Source organism: Patiria miniata, unplaced genomic scaffold (genome assembly GCF_015706575.1).
Source record: "Patiria miniata isolate m_02_andy unplaced genomic scaffold, ASM1570657v1 HiC_scaffold_20, whole genome shotgun sequence".
In the NCBI taxonomy this organism is placed as follows: domain Eukaryota; kingdom Metazoa; phylum Echinodermata; class Asteroidea; order Valvatida; family Asterinidae; genus Patiria; species Patiria miniata.
In genome coordinates, this window is record NW_024037059.1 from 22,430,739 (window position 1) to 22,452,420 (window position 21,682).

At 39.7% G+C, this 21,682-nt stretch overlaps 1 protein-coding gene across 1 annotated transcript in view; it reads right to left on the reverse strand.

Annotated features, from left to right (window-relative positions):
- Nucleotides 1-3,537: 3,537 nt before the first annotated feature.
- Nucleotides 3,538-21,682, reverse strand: part of LOC119727917 (glutamate receptor ionotropic, NMDA 3A-like) — a 39,816-nt gene continuing 21,671 nt past the window's right edge. Inside the window, exons 2-6 of the mRNA XM_038199997.1 lie at nucleotides 20,386-20,639; nucleotides 19,316-19,645; nucleotides 17,546-18,590; nucleotides 13,702-13,847; nucleotides 3,538-3,688 (exon numbers count right to left, since the gene is read on the reverse strand). Of these exons, the coding sequence (XP_038055925.1) occupies nucleotides 3,538-3,688; nucleotides 13,702-13,847; nucleotides 17,546-18,590; nucleotides 19,316-19,645; nucleotides 20,386-20,639 (1,926 nt within the window). The remainder of the gene's footprint in view (nucleotides 3,689-13,701; nucleotides 13,848-17,545; nucleotides 18,591-19,315; nucleotides 19,646-20,385; nucleotides 20,640-21,682) is intronic.

The following is a 21,682-nucleotide window of genomic DNA, read 5'->3' on the forward strand; positions in this document are numbered from 1 at the left end:
TCAAGCTGCATGCTCATTTTGAAGTTTGGTCCATGTTATTGCTCGTATTTATTTCCCGTTTTAAAATGCTGGTGCGCGTTGCTTAAAAAAACCTTGCATCCAGCTGTTTGATTGTTATTTTCTTCATCAACAAACAGAACAATGATCATTTTGAACGTATTATTTCCGAAGTAGTTGCGCTGTCCTTTAATTTAAATTCACGGCAGCTTCACGGGACAACACCCAGACATTTTTTTTCACGCCGTAATCAGATGCAGTTTTGTACTGTTGGATACTGGGGGCCGGAGATGCACGCCCCTCCCCAGCCCTTCACTAACTTATTTTCAAAAAAATAGAACAAATAAATTTGTGTTATTTTGCTCTGGACCTCTAGTGGCATATCCAGCATCTGAAAATCTTCAAGAAGGCGCAAGAATCTCACAATGTTATATAAAATGGATACTAAAAGTAGAGCACAATGTAAATAAACTTGAGGGGTTAATTAGGTTATTCAGAGGTCCGGAACATTACGGGACGGAGTGTAATTTAATTTCATTCTTAAAACGGTTTTCAGGGGCAATATTATTGTCATTAAAAGTTAGATGCAATCCAAGTAAATTGTTCTCATCCCAAAAAGATAATAATTGTAACACAAATCTCTAAAATCATCCATTGAAACATTTCACAATTTTCTTAAATAATTCATCGGTAATTTAAAACAGGTTTTACATTCTACGTTTTCCTTTTCATAAACAATGTGTTATACACATTTTTATCAGATAAGCTGACATTTTTTTGGGAGATTTTTAGCAACGCGCACCACCATTTTGAAACGAAAAATATATACGAGGGGAAAATGGAGCAAACTTCGAGGTGAATATCCAGCTTGAAAATGCATATTGAATTTTGTTGGATACATCATACATAATAACTACTGGTAAAAAATGTTACTTTTACGGACATAAAAATGCAAGTTTGTGCACAAACCACTACTGCGCGTAGAGCGTCCATGATGGAACGGGAAAATTTGTGCACACTCTATGGCGCGTATGCACGCGCTGCCGATCTAGTCTTTTTATTCTATATCTATGGTCGGATCAGTGCGCGACATCGCGTAGCTGCAATCGGCTCAGTGAGAACGTGTCTTGGACGCTGAATTCAGGCCCAATTCAAAACATGATTTCAGCAACTTTTGATTTGAAATTGAGATCCTAGAATGCTGTTTTTCTCGGAATATACAGCTGAAGCTGAGCTGAAACTTCATCAGGTTAGTTGTTCAGTACCCTTCTTTAGATTTTGAGCACTTTTGTTGCTTCAAACGAACAAAATGCACAAATTACAAATGATGGACTATATCTTTAAATGGCATTGCGCGGCCATCGTATCCCTGTTATATATCAAGCACTTCAGTGAATGCGCGCGGCGTCTTGTCTTGAGAACAGTGAGTAATTGCAAACAGTGCACACGTTCTTTCACTAGTGCTGTCGAGATTGATGAAAATTCAACTTCAAACTTTGTCATAAAGTGTACCAAGATTATGTTGTGATAATTGAGGATACCCTGAAGTATGTAGCAACACTCCAATTTCGTAAATCTAACGACGTAGCAGATAATTCCATCCTTGTACATGTATTCATTACTAGACCCCGTTTGTATGTGAGTTGCAATTACTTAAATTATAATTTGCTGAATTTACTTATTTGAATTAAGGCGAGTGGGTTGTCTTAAAATGTATTAAGTAGGTTCTGAATGATTGAATTTAATTAATTCTTCTTAAAACTGAAGTAGCGATAAGTTAAAATTATTACAAGTTGAAATGACGTAATCGAATTAAGGCAACAAAGTTGCCTCAATTTATTGAGTAGAAGGAAATGGTTTTTTTAGTGTAGTTTCTGCAGTAGCATCAATAAAATCCAAACCGCGACTCGCTCTGTAGTCTTACACACTGGCAAATTTAACTATGTATAATTCAGAAGCGATTCTATGAAAATCAGCTTCATATACTTTGAATCTCAAATGATGCACTATAATTGAAGTCCACAGAGAGACGATTAATACCGGAGGTGGGACATTAATTATTGTCGACTGTTGTGTAATGTTACTTTAATGTTCACAACCGGGGAACGCAATGCACTAAAGACAATCCCGAGGGGTCAAGCGTTCCTAACAATGGCGTGTCAATCGAGAGGGGGGGGGGACTTTCCCCCGAGACATTTTGCCACTTTTTAATGAACGCGAGAGCACCTCACAACCGTCACTAATAGTGATACACACCATCCCGCTTTAAAACATTTTTACTAACGAAAATTATTAGGGCCACTTTTGTTTTTTTTATTATAAAAAAAAACACCCCGTGACCCAAAACCTGCACAACTGATCCCCATAAAGGCTGTTAAAAAGACATGTTCCGAATCACCACATTCAACACAAAACAAGAACATAACAAAATTTATAGGGTGTGTAGAAAGATAGGGTTTTTCTCGTTATCCAGACAAAAAAAAAGAGAACATGCTTTCAAGTCAGTCTAACAAACTGTCCAGTCTTGTTTTATATCTGTAGATATGTCAACATGACAATTGTTTTTCCTTGCATACAAAAAAGAAAGAAAGAATGAAATCGTAATATTCATAACATAACATTGAATACTGACGTGACTGTGAACCTTCTGAAAATAGAATACTCTGTCGGCTTGCCTACTCATCAAATTCTTTGTATTAAAGCAAATGAATGCAAGACGAAAACGTGATCAAGGTAAATGACATTTTTTTTATTAAATTGCAGCAAACCGGCCATTGCAAATTAAAAAAGCGAGGGTTGACGCTGGACGTCATTAGTTTTATTACACATATAGACCTCGCCACGCGTGGTTGGCACATTTTGCCAACCACGGGTTGCCAAACTATGGAAGGTCCAACACTCAAAAAGTGAAGAATAGTTGTAAATGATTACAACAACAGTATTTGATTGTTGAAAATACAAATTATCAACAAACGCTACAAAGTAATTTCTAACATGCCTTCTTCTTTTGTAATGAGGTGTTATGAGGACCTTTTTTGGAAAAATAAGTTGCCAACCACGGCTTCAATTTGCGCGTGCGGCAACCCATACAAAATGGCGCTCAATGTTTACAAACAATAGAAAGGGCTATAAGATGCTATACATTGCGACATTACGGGACAACATCTGACACTAGGTGGCGCTATTAATGGTGGCATACTAAAAGTGGCATGGTTAAAAAGTACACAATAAAGGGGAATTCTCAATGAAAAATTATTTCACTGTGGGTTTGGTAACTGACATTCTTTTTTCGGAGTTGTCACACCTTCTGCCCTTCAACCCCCCCCCCCCCCCCAGGTCTGCGTTTACCTCGCCTTGAACCCAATATTTAATATTTAAGCTACGATTAGATTGACTAAATATTTCGGGATCTGGCCAAACAAAAATGAACCGAACCAAACCAAACCAAACCAAATCAAACCAAACTATATACGAACAGAATCAAAACGAACCGAACCCAAAATGAACCGAACCGAACTGAAACATGAAACCAGGTTTCAACTAATGCGATGTTTTACCTTTACGCACTCCAATTCCATAGCCTTCTTCGCCAAACGGTTTCCCCACGCTAACCAGGTTGCATTGTGGGTCATTGGCCATCCTATATTCAATCACAGGTGAATCATAGACGAACACATCCAAAATGCCATTCCTGTAGAAACAATATAAAGAGATTATGGGAGTGAGGGAAAAAGAATCGATGTGGTCAATAGTTGGGCGAATTCATTAAGGGACCTTCATGGCGTCAAATGGTTGTATAAGTAAGGTTAGTTTTATTGTTACATTTGGATTGGGGATGGTACCATGTTTTCAGGAAAAGTCTGATTTTAAGTGATTATATTAGTAATTCGACGTAAAATAGTCGATGTCCTTATTGCCAATGCTATGTATTACGTTAAAGCCGTCGAAATGCCAAAGCAAGAAGTAAGCCTAATACATTATGCATTGCAAGCTAGCCCTCACCTGTACACGTGCTATTGCCGCAGGGTGGTAGCTGCGAAATCGACACGTAGACGCGCCAAAATATTTTCGCGGGGAAAATGAGAGCTGCAAGATCGACCCATTGTGATTGTGAATGCTATGATAGCAATACACATGTTTTCCCCTTTGATTCTGGTCAAATATGCTAAAATATACCTGTGCCTTTTTTCTTTCTTTTTTAAATATATATTGTTTTTAAGGTTAAAGGCCTATAGGTTTTCCTGCCCAATTTTGCAAATTGTTCATTCACATCAGAATGAATGTTCATTCCATTTCGTGAGGTTTCAGTGATTTCGTTTCAATGTGTTCAAATGCGCGTGTGGCCAAAATTTATTTTGTTTGTTGGTTTTCGATTTCGCACGATTAGGTGAATTAATAAGAAGTTAGTATTCGTTTCCAACGAAATTGTAACGGAATCAAGAGTTAACTGAATTTGGCATTTTTTATTTCGTTAAATGTCAATCGTAATGGCGATATTACACTATGGTCTGCGCAGAAAAGTCCATAATTCACGCAGTATTTTATTGAAAAGAATACAAATATTTCCTTTTATCACTTTTATTACAGATTTTAAGTGATATTATGCATTTTTTTTTTTTTTGCTTAATAAATGCAGGCATTCACATTCTCTTTGAAATAGCTGTTCATTCTTTCTCAGTAGAGGGTTTTCACATACCATATTTAAAACGATGGAATATCCAGTGATGCATAACCAGAGGAATGCAACCAAGATGTCAATGGAAACCTTACTGTCCCTATAGTCTATGATCAAACCATAATAAGTTCATAGCTTGTTCATATTATCCTTTTTGGTGGTACTTTTTGGGACACCCTGTATAACACAATAATGCAACTGCCCAGGTTCAATAGCGTGTGTTACTTACTTTTGTAAACGTATGCACCACGTTGAATTCCTTAACGAACTGAAATCCAAAGCTCGCGGCAGTTACGTATCATGCTGCCTACTATTTACAGGTGAACGAAGATAACCTGAAATATTTTCGAATTTTCGCTAAATTGAACAGTGTATGATAACGCTTTCCCGTTTTTATGCGAGTTTGAATGAACATATTCTGTGTGATTGAATGAGCAAGTTGCGAAATTGGACTTACTGGTTGGCAGAATTTCGGCCTTTGAAAATTAAGTCTACCGTCACTAGGGGTTTCAGAATGCTTTGACAATGATGCACAAGCATCACTCAACAACAGTGAGAAATATTGACAATGTTGGCAGTAAGCATGTTGACAACTAGCCAAATTGACTAGAAAAACAGTTGTGCATTTAAACTTTGCATTTCGGGTCCACTGGATGCAGCTGAAAATCGTTTAAAATATCTCTGGTCAAGATTACCGTCTATACATGAAATACATGCGTATATACAAGGTGAGTAAAAAAATAAGGAAACCCAAATGGCAGGACCATACGGTAAAACGGTAAGTGTTCTTTCAGCAAAACAAAAACAATTCACATACATCCGTGTGCGAATTGTTTTCGTTTTGCTGAAAGAACACTTAATTTGTTTGTGTGATCCGTGGACAGAACTTTTAAAGGGTGTTTGTTTATAAAATTCCGTAACTTGAAAAGTACATAAGTGATTTCAATTTTTCTTGTACTAAAAGAATGCTCATTAATTGGGCTTTCATATCCTAGATTTTGAAAGTGCTACATGCAGAACTTCATTACAAAATTTGTCCTGCCATTTGGGTTTTTTTTAATTTTTTTTAAAACTTACTCTGTATAGTCGCACGCTATAACGATTGGCATGTTTCCGTATATAGAGACAGCATGCTTGTTAAGTCAGTTCTCGAGAAGTAGAAGCAGCAGTAGTTATTTTCATTGTACTTGGTGTTAAAATAGTGAATAAAACAGCATGAAGAATCTTGGGAAAATAATGGGCTATGATTTCTGATACTTTAACTTTTCATTCTATAAACTATAGAGATATTATAATCATACATGTATATATTTTGTAAGATGGCACTCTTTCTTATCCACATGGTAGACAGAAAGGACGGCTTTCAAGCCACCTTCTATCATAATAAGTCATTGTATCATCTACTTCGCTCTGGCTTGATAAGGAAACAAGATGGGAAATGTATCGAAAAGAAACCAGGGAGCCAACTTTGTTTTCATACCCGAAGGGTATTATCTTAGCCCTTCTCATGAAGTGCGTGTACTTGCACGGCACATCAACCTAATTGTCGATCAAAGTGAGTTATAATAGGATGAGCGTAATACACATTCCTAAATACATCGAGCTTTTGAAGAAGAAAAGTAAATAACTGATAGAAGTATTAATAAAAAAGTAACCCAAAAGAACATGATTTATTGTGTAGGTGATTTTAGAATTAGAAATGAATAAATAACATGTGAAAATTACAGATCTTTTTAATTTGCGAGGCAAAAAAAATATTACTTCAAAATTGTAGGCAGCCAAGTTAGCTTTCTCAATCATTAATGATGAGAAGGTGAATTCTGTCTGATAAATCTATGCTAGCTTGCCATCATTTCAATGCATATATTCCCATCCTTCAGACTACCCCATAAGCACATTGTAATTTTGACTGCACTACTTCAGCCACCTGATAATCCCTTAGCATGCCTGAATCGTCTTCTCTTGTGTTGTACCTTCCAAATTATATTAGCCGAAACATTGGAAAATCCACTTCTGTACACAAAAAACACAATCAGTTCACCCTTTCTGGAAAAACACCGCGATGTTTAGACAAGCCCTGGCAGAGCGCGGACAATCTGCACCGTTGGACGCACCGGGGGCCCCGCTAGGTAATCGGCTTGCACTGTGGATGCAGGGGGCACTGGACTCACTTTATTCCCGCTAGCATGTTACGTTTGAAACGCAGCACGAAAGGATGAGTAAACAAGTAGAGTGGGAGTTTGTCTTAATACCATCTCTTGAGTGAAATGGAAAGATAGAAAAACCTTTGTGTTAAAAAAAAGGATTACGGGGACTTTGAGTACATTGCCATTTTAATGCGACAACCTTTAGCGTTTCCAGTATTTAAGAAAGTGCTCCTGTGATCTTCAAACAGGTATATAGGGCCTACGAGGCGCCATACGCGTAAAAAAAAAAAAAACCACGAGATATCAATTTGAAACTTATTTAAAGCATTGGTTTTATGAAGCTTAATTTTTTTTTTAATTCCTTGTAGTTAAATACGAACCTTTTTTGTCACCGTTTATTTTGGGCTTTGGTATGAAGCCCAAGCCTGAACACAGGATTATCACACGATAATTCGCCAGTTTACGCATCTGCGCAACATTTTGTAGAAGCAAAGGAACCTATGTATTAGGCCTATACTGTTCAATTTTTTTCTGCGTCCTCGGACGGGTAGAAAAAACGTGCCGTCACAAAGTCACACATGTTAACAGAAAGGGGGCAAGGAAAGTAGTCTGGTTCCCTGACCCATTGTCCTTCAGACTTCAAAATGGGGACAGGTAACTAGCGATGAATCTCCCTCCTGATGTATGCAAATGATATGAATGACCGTGTACAGGTCTGAATCCCGCCTCCTGAATTGAAAATCACAACGGAAATGTTTGCCCGCAACCAGCCTATTGCAAAATGGCAATAGGCCGCACCACGAATGTACAATTTCGGAGGTGATGAGCTTCAATTATTGCTGAATTAGAAAGTATCTCTGGCAAATATCAATAAAGAGAGAGACATTTCTGTTTAGTATTTAAAATCTATGCAGTTGAAATGCTTGAAAGTTACCTATGGAGACACTAATGACTTTGCGTAATTTTTGTAGTAAGACATGAGTGAGTTGGGTTTTTTTTATAATCGTGTGTTGAATCACTGTCCATGCATCTAAACAGCGATTTGAAAATAAACAATCATGATGCGCGCACGCAGAGATGATCCAATCAATGGCTTTAAATGGGAGCTAGCTACCGGTCCCCATATTTTTAGGGGGGGGGGCGGGAAACAGTCTACAAGGAAAGAGGTTGGGCACCATCTGGCTGCTGGTGGCGCTGTTATTGACGGAACATTAAATTATAGGCTATTATATCTTGCACGCTTGCGTTTTGTACGTTCGATTCCGGCAGATTATGGGCCTAGTGTTGACTTGCATTATACGTTTGCCTGTTTTAGTCTAGCGAAATTTTGTCGCCGCCAGTTCATCCCACCCTCTAAACTTCCTAACTTATCACCAAACGTGATGTGGTGGAGCTAAGTTTATCACACGTCTTAGCTCGATGGGTACGTACGCTCAGGCGTGCCAGCAATTCTCCCGAGATTTTCAGAGAAGCAGCGACATACAGGATTCGTTCATGCCTTGAAGAGGATTGCTGAAGAGGCTAGCACGCTGTTTGTGTTCTCCACTCCTCAAGACAGTGTAGTAGGAGTCCGCAGAGGGAGTTGTTCGAGCGAGCACACGCGCGGATAAAAGAAGACCAGGCAAGCGTAGGAGAATTAATTATGGTTTGGCGACTCTGGTCCCGCTTGAGAACACAAAACATGAAATGTTCGTCTTGTCTATAGAGTTCATTTTTATCGTCTCCCTCCGTCACATATCCCTCGCTAGATGCATGCACCCACTGTAGTCATGCCTTGATGATTTTGTTTAAATATACCATAGGGCCTAACGGTACGCCTGTAAGGCTATTTTGAAACCAGAAAGATGATGCCCGATTGACCTCGCTTTACTACTTTAAGTGATAATGTGCTGGGATGGGAGCACTTTTTAAAGGTAAATCGGCATCATCAGAAAAAGCATGTGTTTGTTACAAATCGGAAGTTCCGTGGGGCTTATTCAAGACAAAAGACGAAATTTGTTTAATAACATTTTATAGTACAGTTATATGATAATATGCCGATACCTAGTTATTCATCGACATAGACATTTATTTCGTTCCCCTTGAGGTCCAAGGGGAGAGTTTGATGCCAATAAGAAATAATTTGTTTATGATTTGCTCATTTCAAGCTGATTTTAATTCAATATTTGCAGGCTCTTTTTTTTTCAGTCAAAATGGGATATCCACAAAATCTTCCTATATTGTGTGCGGTACAAGTACAACACCTCAAACTATCGCTGTAAATTTTACGAAATTAACATCGAGCAGACTAATAATCCTCTAGGATTTACTATGCGCGGTCGACGAACCAATAAGTGAGATATTTAGCTTTTGGTTCATTGCAAGGGAAAGATCCGTCACCGGCGCAAAGCGCGATCAACCTCTCTCACCCAAGGGAAAGTACATGCTATTTCCCGTTGGCCTTCACAGTTGAGCTACTCTCCAATGAAACTTGCATAGACTGAAAACCTGCAGTAACCCTGGGAGTCGATGTCGGTAACTTTGGGGAAAATTGGCAGTCAATTTCAGTTTTGTATTGGCCCGATGAAGTTGAGTTGGTGGCGGTGGAGAATCATCAAATTACATGCCGACTAGCTGCAACGTTGCGGCAAAGTTAACTTAATGTAAAACAATAATTGTTTTTCTCTGAGTTGACCGAATTGCGGAATACCGTCAACTTATTTCCATCCATTTTTTTTTTTTATCAATGATTCATCTTAAAAATGCATGCATAAGTTTAATCAAACCTTCAGTTGTTCTCCTATTAGATGTTGTATAGAGGGGTTTTATCAGCATCGCACAAGGTATATGCCTATCCAAGTTTATGTGATTTACATCGTTTCGTTCACCATTTTTAAATTTGTTTCTAATTTATAATTCTGCAGCCAATTCATTCTACTGCTTACGTACGATAATGTATAGATCTACGCGTCACGACCTCGTACGAAAAAGTGCAAACGCACAGCGGCAGCAAATTCACGTACAGTAATTCCACTCCACTAGAACTCCTCCAACGCGAACAAACATCTTCACTTCGACGATTTCGCTGCTTGTTTTGTTCCAGACACGAGCCGGACAAGAAATCGGCACATTGACCGCTGTCTGCAGGTTTGTCGATTGAATCATAATCATTTTTAAAAAGGCTTACCATCCAAAATAAATTTCTATCGCGTTTAGCGAAGGATGTAAACTTACAGATTCGGAAAACTCTCAAGAGACATGGTAAAGAGCATCGAACGAGCGTCGAGACTCCGTCAATACAATTCCCTGTCGAATTGGCTGCAGGTCAAGAGTAGTTCGGAGCAAGACTTGGAATATGATAAGTTTATTGAAGATTACACAAGGATTCAACAAGGGACGAGTCATGGCGACAGCAAGCTCCGTGTGTGAAAGAAAGACAAAATTATTGTCAAATGGCATTATGACCATGTACCTTTATATCGAGTATCCAATGTGCAAGTAAAAAAACAAAATCATTATTCGCGGTTCTACATGTATATACAAACGTATGTGAATAGCAAATATTCGATGAATAACTTACTTCATTGTCAAAACTGAACGTCATGGATTTAATGAATAAATATCATTTAGATAAAAACGATTTTGATGTGATAAGAATCACTATAAATGTCTTGTCATTTTGACAAAAAAAAAAGGTTTGCATCATGAACCTGAACCATGTTCTCCAACGGGGTTTATTAATGAAATAAAATCATTATTAACGTGTCTTGCCGACACTATACATGCATGCAGAAATTACTTCACAAAGGGAAAAAGAGAAATAAGCCAGAAAAACAAAAACTTAATATGTGTTAGACCAATTAAGTCAGGGGTCGTATACTCGGGAAATCAACTTGAATGTTATTCCCTTACCGAATTCCATTTTGGACGCTTCTGGGATCTCGGGGTTCCCGGCCCACCACACCTTATTCCCTATCCACGGATCCTAGACACCAGGATAAACGACTGTTCTGAGCTCTAGTACAAAATGCACTGAGCGGACTTGCCTTAATTGGTTAGAAGCGTGATAACCGGCATTAATACCCGTTGGCGCGTAATCGCGAATTTTCCAGGTGTCCTATTGTGTTGGGTTTTTGCAAGACATCTAAAACGGAAATATTCATAAAACTGTAAGCAAAACTACTCCTTATTTAAGATTTAATTGTTCCAAAATTGTTTACAAATAAATACTTCAGGATATAACAGATGGTATTGTGCAGTTTTTGTCGTCATAGATGAAGTATTTACCCGGGAAATAAACGTCATATTTCGAGGAGAACACCGTTTACCTAAATTTCGTTTTTAATTAGGCTTTTATTAAAAAAGTTTTAGAGAGATAAGATGCCGAACCGATGAAACAAAAGCGCCATTTCATTGTTCATCTTAAAGCTAAAGATATTGTGCTCGGCATTACCATGGTTATGTAGTTATTACTTATCAGAATTCAATAATAAAGACCAAAAACGTAGACTCATGAATATTCAAAAATATTAGTCGCTGGCTTGACAGACTTCGAGGCCAGATCGGGCGAAGAGCCTTGCAAATCTGAAAGCCACCGCGCACAGTGGTCTTTGTTGAAAAGTATTCATGGTATTTTGCCACCAGTACAGGCCGTTATCACGCGTCTAACCAGGAGTTGGGCCGAGTCGTTAATCCTTGTGTGTAGGATCCGTGCCCTATCTAACCCGAAGGTCCATCACTATAAAAGGGATGCGGCGACCCCTAAGCCTTGGCTGCCGAGATTAGCCACGTACCTTGCCGTTCTTGAACCTTTACGCAGGTGTTTCCCTTGACTTCCGATATGACGCTACGATACTGTTGTCGTTGACGGTAAATTAAATCATTCATTTAGAAAAGGACCGGAAGAATGCATGAAAAATCCCCCCCCCCCCCAAAAAAAAACCGGGGCTGCTTTTCACTAAGTCTTGTAAGCGAAAATGCTAACGTTTGTCAACGTTCGCGCCTGGGGACCGACTGTAACCACAAACGTTGGCGAACTTTATAGCGACCAAGGCGAACGGTATTTCCCAGTCGCGCGCTTGTTTTTCCAAAATGGCCAAGCACACAACGAACGTATAATAATCCTTTCAGTGCCGAAGTTTCCCGTTGTTTACATTCCCAGCAAGTTCATAGTTTCCTGGCAACATTAAACTTTCAGTCACAATTATATTTGTCTATTACTTTAAAAGCTGATATTCAAATAGTGTCACTTGTATAGATTGGGGTGCCGCTAGTTTGACAATAGTTATTCGACGACATTATCGTTTCATTAGGGCTTGGTCTGGGCTATAGCTAACGAACGTACACGCGTCGACGTGACTGGATCGCAACCCAGGCTTCAATACAAACGATCTATCAACTCGGCCTATAATTCGGTTGTCATGAGTATTGTTAAAAATTCACAAGGTCGTAAAATAACACGAAACGTAATGACGTCGCACTGTGTTAATTGCCTTGCACTTCGACCCTAAAGCTGAGTGTAATTTCACAAATACTGTTTTACTCTCTTCATGAATCTTAAACTTTCATTTCCTTTAAAACTTTATAAACAAACTATTTCTATTTGAGGCGTTTGCAACTCTCTTTTAAAAAAAAAGTAGCCTCTGGGAGCAAACTTGTTTCCGGTCTCCACATTATCGATGCTAAGAAGGCCATGAACTGAGTTAGTAACCGGCTGAAAATAGTTTGATTTAAAAAAAAAATAGACTTATATGGTTGACAACAATGACATACCATGGGTGGCATGGGTGGCTTGGGTGGCTTGTGCGTAAAGCGCTCGCCTCTCACCAAGGTGACCACGGTTCGAATCCTGACCGCGGATCACATGTGAGTAGAGTTGTGCGTTGGTTCTCTCCTGTGCCACGAGGGTTTTTCTCCGGGCCCTCCGGTTTTCCTCCCTCCGGAAAAATCAAACACTTTCGATCTCAGGCTGTGCTCCGTGGTCATATATGGGTCGATGTGGCCAGCAGCCATAGGCGCCTTTACGTGCCAGTGGCCCGACCACGTTGTAGCCGCGTCCTTCGCAATTCAGCATACCAGCTGCCAGTAAGGATGATTAGCCTCCCAAAATATTATTATTATTATTATAATAGTTGGATCCACTAAAGATCAACTTTTGGAAGTTTAGTAATCGTTGTCAGTCATTTGAAGCAGGCAGAGTTATGCATCAACAGTCTTATGTCATGAAATTGCGGTAAATTTGGGGAATATCGGACGAGATTAATTGGAAACTTTCTTTAATTCGGGGAATTTAAATCAAAATAAATTGAGGGAAATATTGAACGATTTAAATCAATCGGGTGGTGAGCGAAATTATGAAAGGGTAGCCATACCCAACCATCATTTTTGTCAAGGCCACGTGCAGGATAGGCCTATTTTCGTGCATGAATGAAACGCTCCACAAAAAGGTATTATGGCGCAAAACAGTTAAATTGAGTTATATACATGGTTAGAAAGCCCACAGCGTAATCTTTCATTTGGTATATAGCAGATCTCCGTAGCCCCTCCCATTCTGGAGATATGACGTATTTGCATATTAATTACTTCCTCACGGTTGTTCGAATACACAACTGAGAAAACAGGCTTTGAAATAGCTGGCTCTGTTGTAGATTTGGGCGATGCACTCAAAATGGTTGTTTTTCCTATTTATTCATAAAATCAACATTTTTGTGAATGAACCCTGATACATAAGGTATTAAAGATGTCATTCATAACACAAAAAAAATGAAAATCATTTGTTTATTGATATTGTTTGTAAATTGACAAGCACTTTGACTGTTAAAAGCAGGTGCCTAAAACAAAATATGTTATCAGTATAGAGGTGAAAGTTCGGGCAATGTTAACAGCGACCCAATACAAACTTACTTGAGGTTGTCAATGGCTTCTTCCGTGGTGCGCTGTATGTAGTTATCCATAAAGGCATCCAGGTTAGGGTTGAGACTTCGGAGGTAATTCTGTATACTGCTTCCTGTTACTGTGCCAATAGTGGTCTCCGTGGTCGGGTTTTTCAACTGAAAGAGACAGGACCACTTCATTTGTTTAATGGACTTTTGCTCGATTTTTAATTATTGCAATATGCCTACTTAGGCATATTATAGCCTTATTTTGGGGGTTTACAGGATAAGAAATACGGGTGTACATTATTAAACTACGTGTTCATTGAAAATGCATTTGAAACTATAGTCAGGTGAAACCGATTTCGTTTCAGCTTGACACAATTTTTGTCCCCGAAGTGCGGTCTCATTTTTTTGGACAAGCCAGCATATCAGATTAAGGCTTGCTTTTACAATAACCCGGGAACGAATGATACAAAATGTCGATCTTCGTTTCTTTAAGCAACACGTTGCTTCAATGTTTATACCTAAAAATATAAACAAGTTTTCTGACAACAAACCATGCAACTCACAGCCCGAACCTAGAGGAGTTCATTCTTTTTAGTAGTTGTCTTGCAAAATGGTCACCCTGAGCAAAATGAAACCTTCAATAGCGGCAGCCATTTTGTAATCAAACCCGGCACTACGAACATGCCGGGATAAATACTCGTTGATCTAATACGTCATGGCCTGCAACCATGGCCCTGCATATAGCGCCTGCCTGACCGGACGTCTTACTCGAATTCTGTGCGCATTTCCCCCTGGATATTTCCTGCCAAATTATGTGACTCCGCATCTTGAGCAGATGATATCACATGTACGCTCAGTAAGTGAGGGAAACGACCGGTTTACAGAGATTGAGAAAAGCCAATGCGCCTGTTGGGAGCCAAATGACCGTCTTGACACTGATGTGTTCAAAGCAGACGTTAAATAGTGAGACTTAACCGATCAATTTATCTTGATGAAACAGAGAAATGAACAAGCTGCTCCAGCAAAGTGCTAACGGGGAAAATAAACAACAGTTCTCTCCATATTGATAGAATCACTCGTCTAAGCAAGCAAGTTGCATTGCCAACATGGATCGAGCACGTTTAATAACAATGCAAATATGAGCAACCAACAGGGTTGTTCTCTAAACCGTTTGAAACACTTAAACGTTCAACGGGTTCAGGAGTATTAGTCTTGTCCCCAAAATTTTAATTTTTGTCTTCGTTTTCTTTTTATGTGTGTGTTAACAGATATCAAGCTTTGTGGTTCATGGACAAAATATGCTTTTATAACAAGATTCATGTGCTATTGGTGTTTCCGTTATCCTTTAGTCTTGTTAACCACAAGCGTCGAGTTTCGATTTTTAACATTTCCATACTTTTTATCAATACTTTTCATCATTATCTATTTATTATTTGTTCTTTCTAATTTCCTGTGCTTTGCGCATTGCTTGTTTGTTGATGTTGAGACATATATAGTCCTTTTGTAAAGACACAATATAATCCTTTTACTTTGTCGCCCAATAATTCCTGCTGCAGCGTATACCCTATTATTGGATGGTTACTTCTCAACGATAATAAATATTTTCCTTTGTTTTTCCTGATTGACAGAAAAGTGCAGCTTTCAAGCTTCAGCCTGCGGGCATAATAGACTCATATCACAACGTGTTAAACAAACCATGCAAGTTGATCAATCATCTGCACCTTTCCTTTTCATTCCCTCCAGCCAGCCATTCTACCTTGTTGCACCTGATCACCATTCCGTGGCAATCGCCAACAATGTTCGCCAATTTCGATTTCCCGACAGGTGACACAGGCACACCACAACACTGATACTAAGGGCATTCCGTTCACTGGCTTTCACTCAGATGAAAAAAAGGTTCAGTCTTTGTTCACAGTTTAACTGTGAATTTATCATTCGTTTCATTGGAGTGCAATAACAGCTGAGTTCTGTTTCAATTTTGATGGACCTTGAGCAGTTTATAGCTAAAACTTAGCTGGGACGTACAAATGAACTGTTCCATTTTGTGGGGCTTTCAATGTTAATCTAAATGGAAATTATACTCAGAACAATTTATAAATAAAGCCAACTTTCCGATTCAAGGAAACTAGAAAATAAGACTAACAGACTATAACTAGAGCCAGCATGTGCAAGATAGGCCTAATACATGAAGCTCTTGTAAGTGGCACGTCACAGACAAATACCTTGGATCAGCTCTTAACTTCCAGCTTTTGTAATTTGACCCCAGTTAAATGAGAAAAACGAGATCGAATTTATAATCTGCCAACGTCTGAAGTTTTTCGATTATATTCAATGGATCGTCACGTACAGGTGTTTCTTAGCACAAGCCAGCGTTTGCTGTCGTGCACACACGAGACACCATAAAGGTCGTAGAGAACACTGAAATTGGAGTAGCGATGCCACCTGATATAATGCTGTCAATATTCAGTGTACGGTATCACTAAGTCTGCCAGGCCATGCTCAAGTTGTCATGTGCCGAATTTGCCGTTTAACAAAACACATTACGTGTGAATATTTATGATAATTATTCTTAACCCAGTTTCAAAAACAACGTAACTCTAAACAAGTAGGCCTATATCACCGCCACTACCACCGCCAAAAAATTTTTTTCCGGAAGCAAGTGTGCACATGCGCATTTCCACAAGGAAAACCTGAGCCCGGAGTTATATGCTCACTACAAAAACAAAAAAAAATCTCAATCACAACACCTCGTTTACTCTTCCTCTCTATCTCTCTCGTGTTATTTGCGCAGCCCGTGGTTCAGTGAGATTTCAAGATCGAAGAGGTATCCAGGAAATCAATTCTTCCCACGACGTTCGTTGAACCCACCTGCAAATACATTTTTTCCTCTTCCAAACTGAAGTCTTAGAATAAACAGACAATTGTGTTTTCGCCTGTCTGCCTTTTCCTCACTTCTAACTTCTCATTAATGAACATATAAAACAAATGTCGATCTTGCCGATTCTTTTAGGTTATTTGATCAGTTAATAACGTTAGGTATTGGAGAGGAGAGAGCATGAAATTTGCTCACTATCCTTTCATATACTTGTGATTTTTTTCCAATTGGTTTAAGTCAAAACTACAGGTTTTTATTTATGTTTCACGCACAAAAAAAAAAATTCAGCGCAAGTTAGCACATCAATAGCTTATACAATGTTTTGCTTTAAAGTAAAAAAAAATGGTTGTTGTTAAACCGAAACATAACCACATTTTACTGATTATTTACCAACATCGCATATCCGTTTAGGAAAAATTACCATTCAACACTAAAACAAGTGGGGAAAACACAACCGCCGGGTACCAGATCGCTAATCCAAGGTCAGAGTTCATTGATAACTTGCATTAACTCTTGCATCTCCAAGTAACTCAATGCAAACCTATAATAACTCTGCATTTGTTTTATGCAAGCTTGCATTTCCATCTCAGGGAATTGATTGAGCCAAATGTAATTTCCAAATCCCCTTTATTTTGTTCCTTCAAGCTAATTACAAATCACACGCGTGGACAGGAAAATCCAAGCCACAAGGAAACCTGACTGGCTTTCAATCAGGCTGGATGGTAAATATGCCTCGGGCTGTATGGTTCGGATGCGCGACCTCGCTCAGGTGATGCTGAGAGATAGATGGATATTGAAAAATAGTTCTCAAATTTTACCAAGGGTTAATAATGGTGCACGGCTGGTGATTTGCAGCTATGGGAAGCTAAAATAATACCTACTAACTACATGGGAAATAATGCATGTATTAAAACTACGAGTTTCATGACAGCGTATATTTTTAAGGGTCTGTGTTCAACTAGGCAAAAAGAGCAAAACTCGTACATTTTACCTTCGGATCATTGATGTCTTCGATGCTGAGGTACGACATCTGACCAGCAAGGAAGGCGGCAAGGTTAGCCGTGTAGCTAGAAAAGAATATCAGGGAAAAGCCTCCCCAGACATTAAGCAACATCCGACTGGTCATGCACTTTGGAGGTTTAGTCTTGATAGTATTGGAGAAGAGGATTGCAAAGGTGATGGTTAGAGCCGAAGGGAAGCTGAAGGTGCTGTTACGATTTCGTCCCCCTGGATGCAAGCCGTAGGGGCTGCTCCACTCAGAGATTGTCAGACAGACTGCCATAACGATCGCCGAAGCAAAGATCAGCATCCAGACGTTAGGATGGAGAGGTGCCAAGAAGGCTCCAAGCGTCTGCTGCCTTTGTCTCTTAGCTACCAAGGTGGAAAATCCGGAGTGAAAGAAGGGAGCTGTAAAATCGATAACGGTACTTCGCTCCCTAGTGATACTGAAGGATGAGATGGCAGCGTCTGCTTTGCCGGTAATCAAGTCCCCTACCATTCCGTTCCAAGTTCCGTTCTCGAGGGCTCCATGGTTCTCATCTGCCACCAAGTAAAGGTCGTATTTGAAGTTCAGATCTTGGCCCATGCGTTTGATCAGGTCCACACACAGCCCTGTACAGCAGCGTAAATCAGCCGAGTAGTTTCCGCCATCTGGCCTACGACGAAACTCCTCAAAAGCTTTCTCCAAATCCCTTCTATCGCTGTTTCTCTTTGCCAAGAGACACTGTACGCCCGTGGTGCACTCACCCTCGATACCATTAGAGTCGCTGTAGAAGATGAAAGGTTTCTCCGTGTTGGTGGCAATGATGAGCTTATGAGTGTCCACTCCAACTGGCATAACCATGGTGTTGCCAGGCCATACCACCGTCTCTAGATTCAGCGATCCCCTCTTCCAAGACCCGACCTCCTTCCAGGCGTGTACCCTAGGCGACTCCTCGATCAAGTTCATGATATGGTAGGACGAGTCACGAAGGTCGCCGTTCTGGTCGAACCGGATGTTGCCGATTTTGCCCTTCAAACTTGTATTCGTCATTGTGCTGTTAGCAAAAAGAAAAACACGTCAGCTTTGTCAATGAGAAAAAGCAGCTACGGTTCTTGACTGAAACCTATGGGCCTTTGATGGTTTGCATCTATATTTTTGAAACCTCACTTTTAAAGATAAGTGTACCCTTTGTTCCCCCACATACGTCTATAGGTCCATATGCTACTGTTTCTGCGTCAATACTCTCACAGAGGAAGGGCCGAAGCAGTGTGGGAATCTAACCTTTAATTGGATGAGACTTGAGACGAAACCGAGACCTTTGATCTTCATTGGAATAAAACACTATAGGCAGTACTTGCAATTGTTGGTCTGTCAGTTGTTTTAAGCATTACATGTATATCGAGTGTTTTCAGGTGTATTCAATTTTCTGTTAACTTTATCTTCCAATTATAAAGTTGATGATTCATTTTTAAGTTAAATGGTAAATTTACATGTCAAAATAATGTAACGTAGGCCTAAATGCGTCATAAATTATCAACACTAATCTTGTTATTTTTATAATCAAATATAAGTAACAAGGATGTGATGTTAACAAACGGCGTCCAACATCACATTAAAGAAACAATAACTGTGGTCAATTAGTTCACCGAACAAGAAATACCCAGATGTATTTCTAGAAGAACTGATCCGCATGCCGAGTGTCCACATCACATTCTCCGGCCTCAGTCCTTGCTCAATTTGAATAAAGTTTCAAAACATACAAGAGAATGCGTGAATCACCTGTAGAAGTTATTTGCGTACTCCAGCTGATTACTACCAGGCCTAGTCCAGCATGAGATGTTCCGTGTCTCCCCACCCCACTTCAGTCGCTGAGCTGCTCGGGCAACCAGCGTGAACGCATCGTACAGGTGGTCCTTCAGAGGTGCAGGGTCGTAGTGTTTGACAATCAAGAGACCCGTAGGATAGTCCCTCAGGATGTTTGGGTCATTGGTCACTAGAGACTCGGTACCGATGAGGGCGTGACCTTTTCCCAGGAGTTTGAACTCTCTAGCCGCTCGGAACACGTTCTGCGCTTCTTGAGGGGAGCAGTGAAGAACCATAACGACATAGCTGAAAGTATAATACCCATACAAAACAAATCTGGTTAGCCTGACCTGAGTTTATATAAGCCGACAAGCTAGACAAGTTTACTCAGCATTTTTTTTTTTTAAGTTAAACATAACTGGCTTTATAACGAGATACCACGCGGAATTGGGAATACATGTATAATATGCAAAGGTTGTGTCCAACATATCATACTTTTATTTGTTTTAGTTTGAAATAAGCACCAAGTTCTTAAAATGAAAACGACCAGACCTGTCTGTTTCGATAAGGTCGCTAGTAATGAAAGAGTGCAATGAGCATGGGCGTAGCGAGACCGATTGAAAGGAGGGTGGGGAGTTGTGACAGACTCTCCAAAATAAAACAGGATATTTTTTTCTCCGTCAGCCAGCCCTCGCAAAATGAAAATGGGAGTGGGGTTTGGGGCTGTATACCATCTACCTATTAGAGGCGCTGTACAAACCCGTCGAACTTGGACACTATCGGACAATAGGGGGCCGTTTACGTTGCGGCATATTTGTCGACAGACCATGATTTTACCCACAGGACGATGATTATCGACAAAAAACGAGCAATGACAGCGTGGCACCCTCACATAGCGACGCATGTGCAGTGGTTCATTTGTCAACTGAGGCTCTAAATGCCGACCAAGAAAAATGATTGGGGGTGTGAAACCCCCAGCCCCCCTCCACACACCCCCTCCACACCCCGCCCCTTCGCTACGCCCCTGACAATGAGTTCCAACTCACGAATCGTCGTTGGCAAGGTTTCTCAAGAACCGTCCACTGCTTGCTTCGCCACTAGAGAAGCGCACGTCACGACGTATGTTCCATCCTGGTGTCTGTATCTGATCACGTAGGCTCTGCACAAAAGCGTCGGATCCCTCCCCTTCACTGGCCACTACGGAGAAGTTGAACCAGGCATTGCGGTGTAAGAGACTCTTAATAACGTGGGCTTGATTGGTGACTGAGACATCCAGCCGTAGAAAGAGAGGATGGACTTCCTGTGATCGAGAACAAGAACACGACAAACTGGTCACTTATTGTGACATTACATTTTACACTGAAAATGACATTGACATTGTACACTGGCAATGACATTGACAATGCCATTTTTTCGTTGAGGTTTTTAAGTTAAAATAATAGCACCTCTATTGATAAACATTTCAATCAACTAGTGACATGTGACCAATTCACTGCTGTTGTCCGTGAAACAGAATAAAGGCGACTTTGATAATACATTGACAATGATATTTTGATTTAAGGGGTTCTAGACCTCAAAATCAAGACGTCCCAGGCATGGCAATGTAAAAGTTATATCCATGAAGTGCCTGGAAATGTACGTACTATTTACAGCTGATTATATTACAGCTGGTTATAAGTGTGACGTCATTTCAGGCAGAAACCTCTATGTTACAGCTATTTCAGCACAAAAAAAGTTACCAGAATTTTTGATATTTTGCTGTTGTAAATTTTCTTTTCTTTGCTGATTTGTTGTTGTGTCAGTACATGGCAGTAAGCCAATGAGCAAACTTTCTCACTAATGTTTTCAAAAAGCAGTTTTTTGGGGTTGTTGAATAGAAAACCCCAAAACTGAACAGTGTCTTCCTGAAATGACATCACAGCAACAGCGCCATCAGTTGTCCGGAAAAGCATAGATTGTTAAAAAATATTTAAAGAAGTGTACTTTTGAATAAACTAACCAAAAAGGGATGTCAAATAGTTTTCCTACTTTTAAGAGGAGAATTAAGTTGCACAAAATGTGTTCCTAAGAACAATTCATTTCATGGACACTTTAATGATAATTGGAAAAAATGGGGAATGGACTGATTTCTGGCAGAGTGTATTGGTCAAAAACAATCAAGCGACTGAAGGCAGGTTGTCTGTAACGGTAATCTTTCATTTTTAATGCATGTATGCATTTCCTCCGACGTTTCTGCATGTAAGAACAATAATATTTAGGAAATTCATGATCTCTACTATTTGTGTTAAAGAACATAAAAATAGAATCCGTCTAATGTATTATTCGTTATTGTATCATGCATTT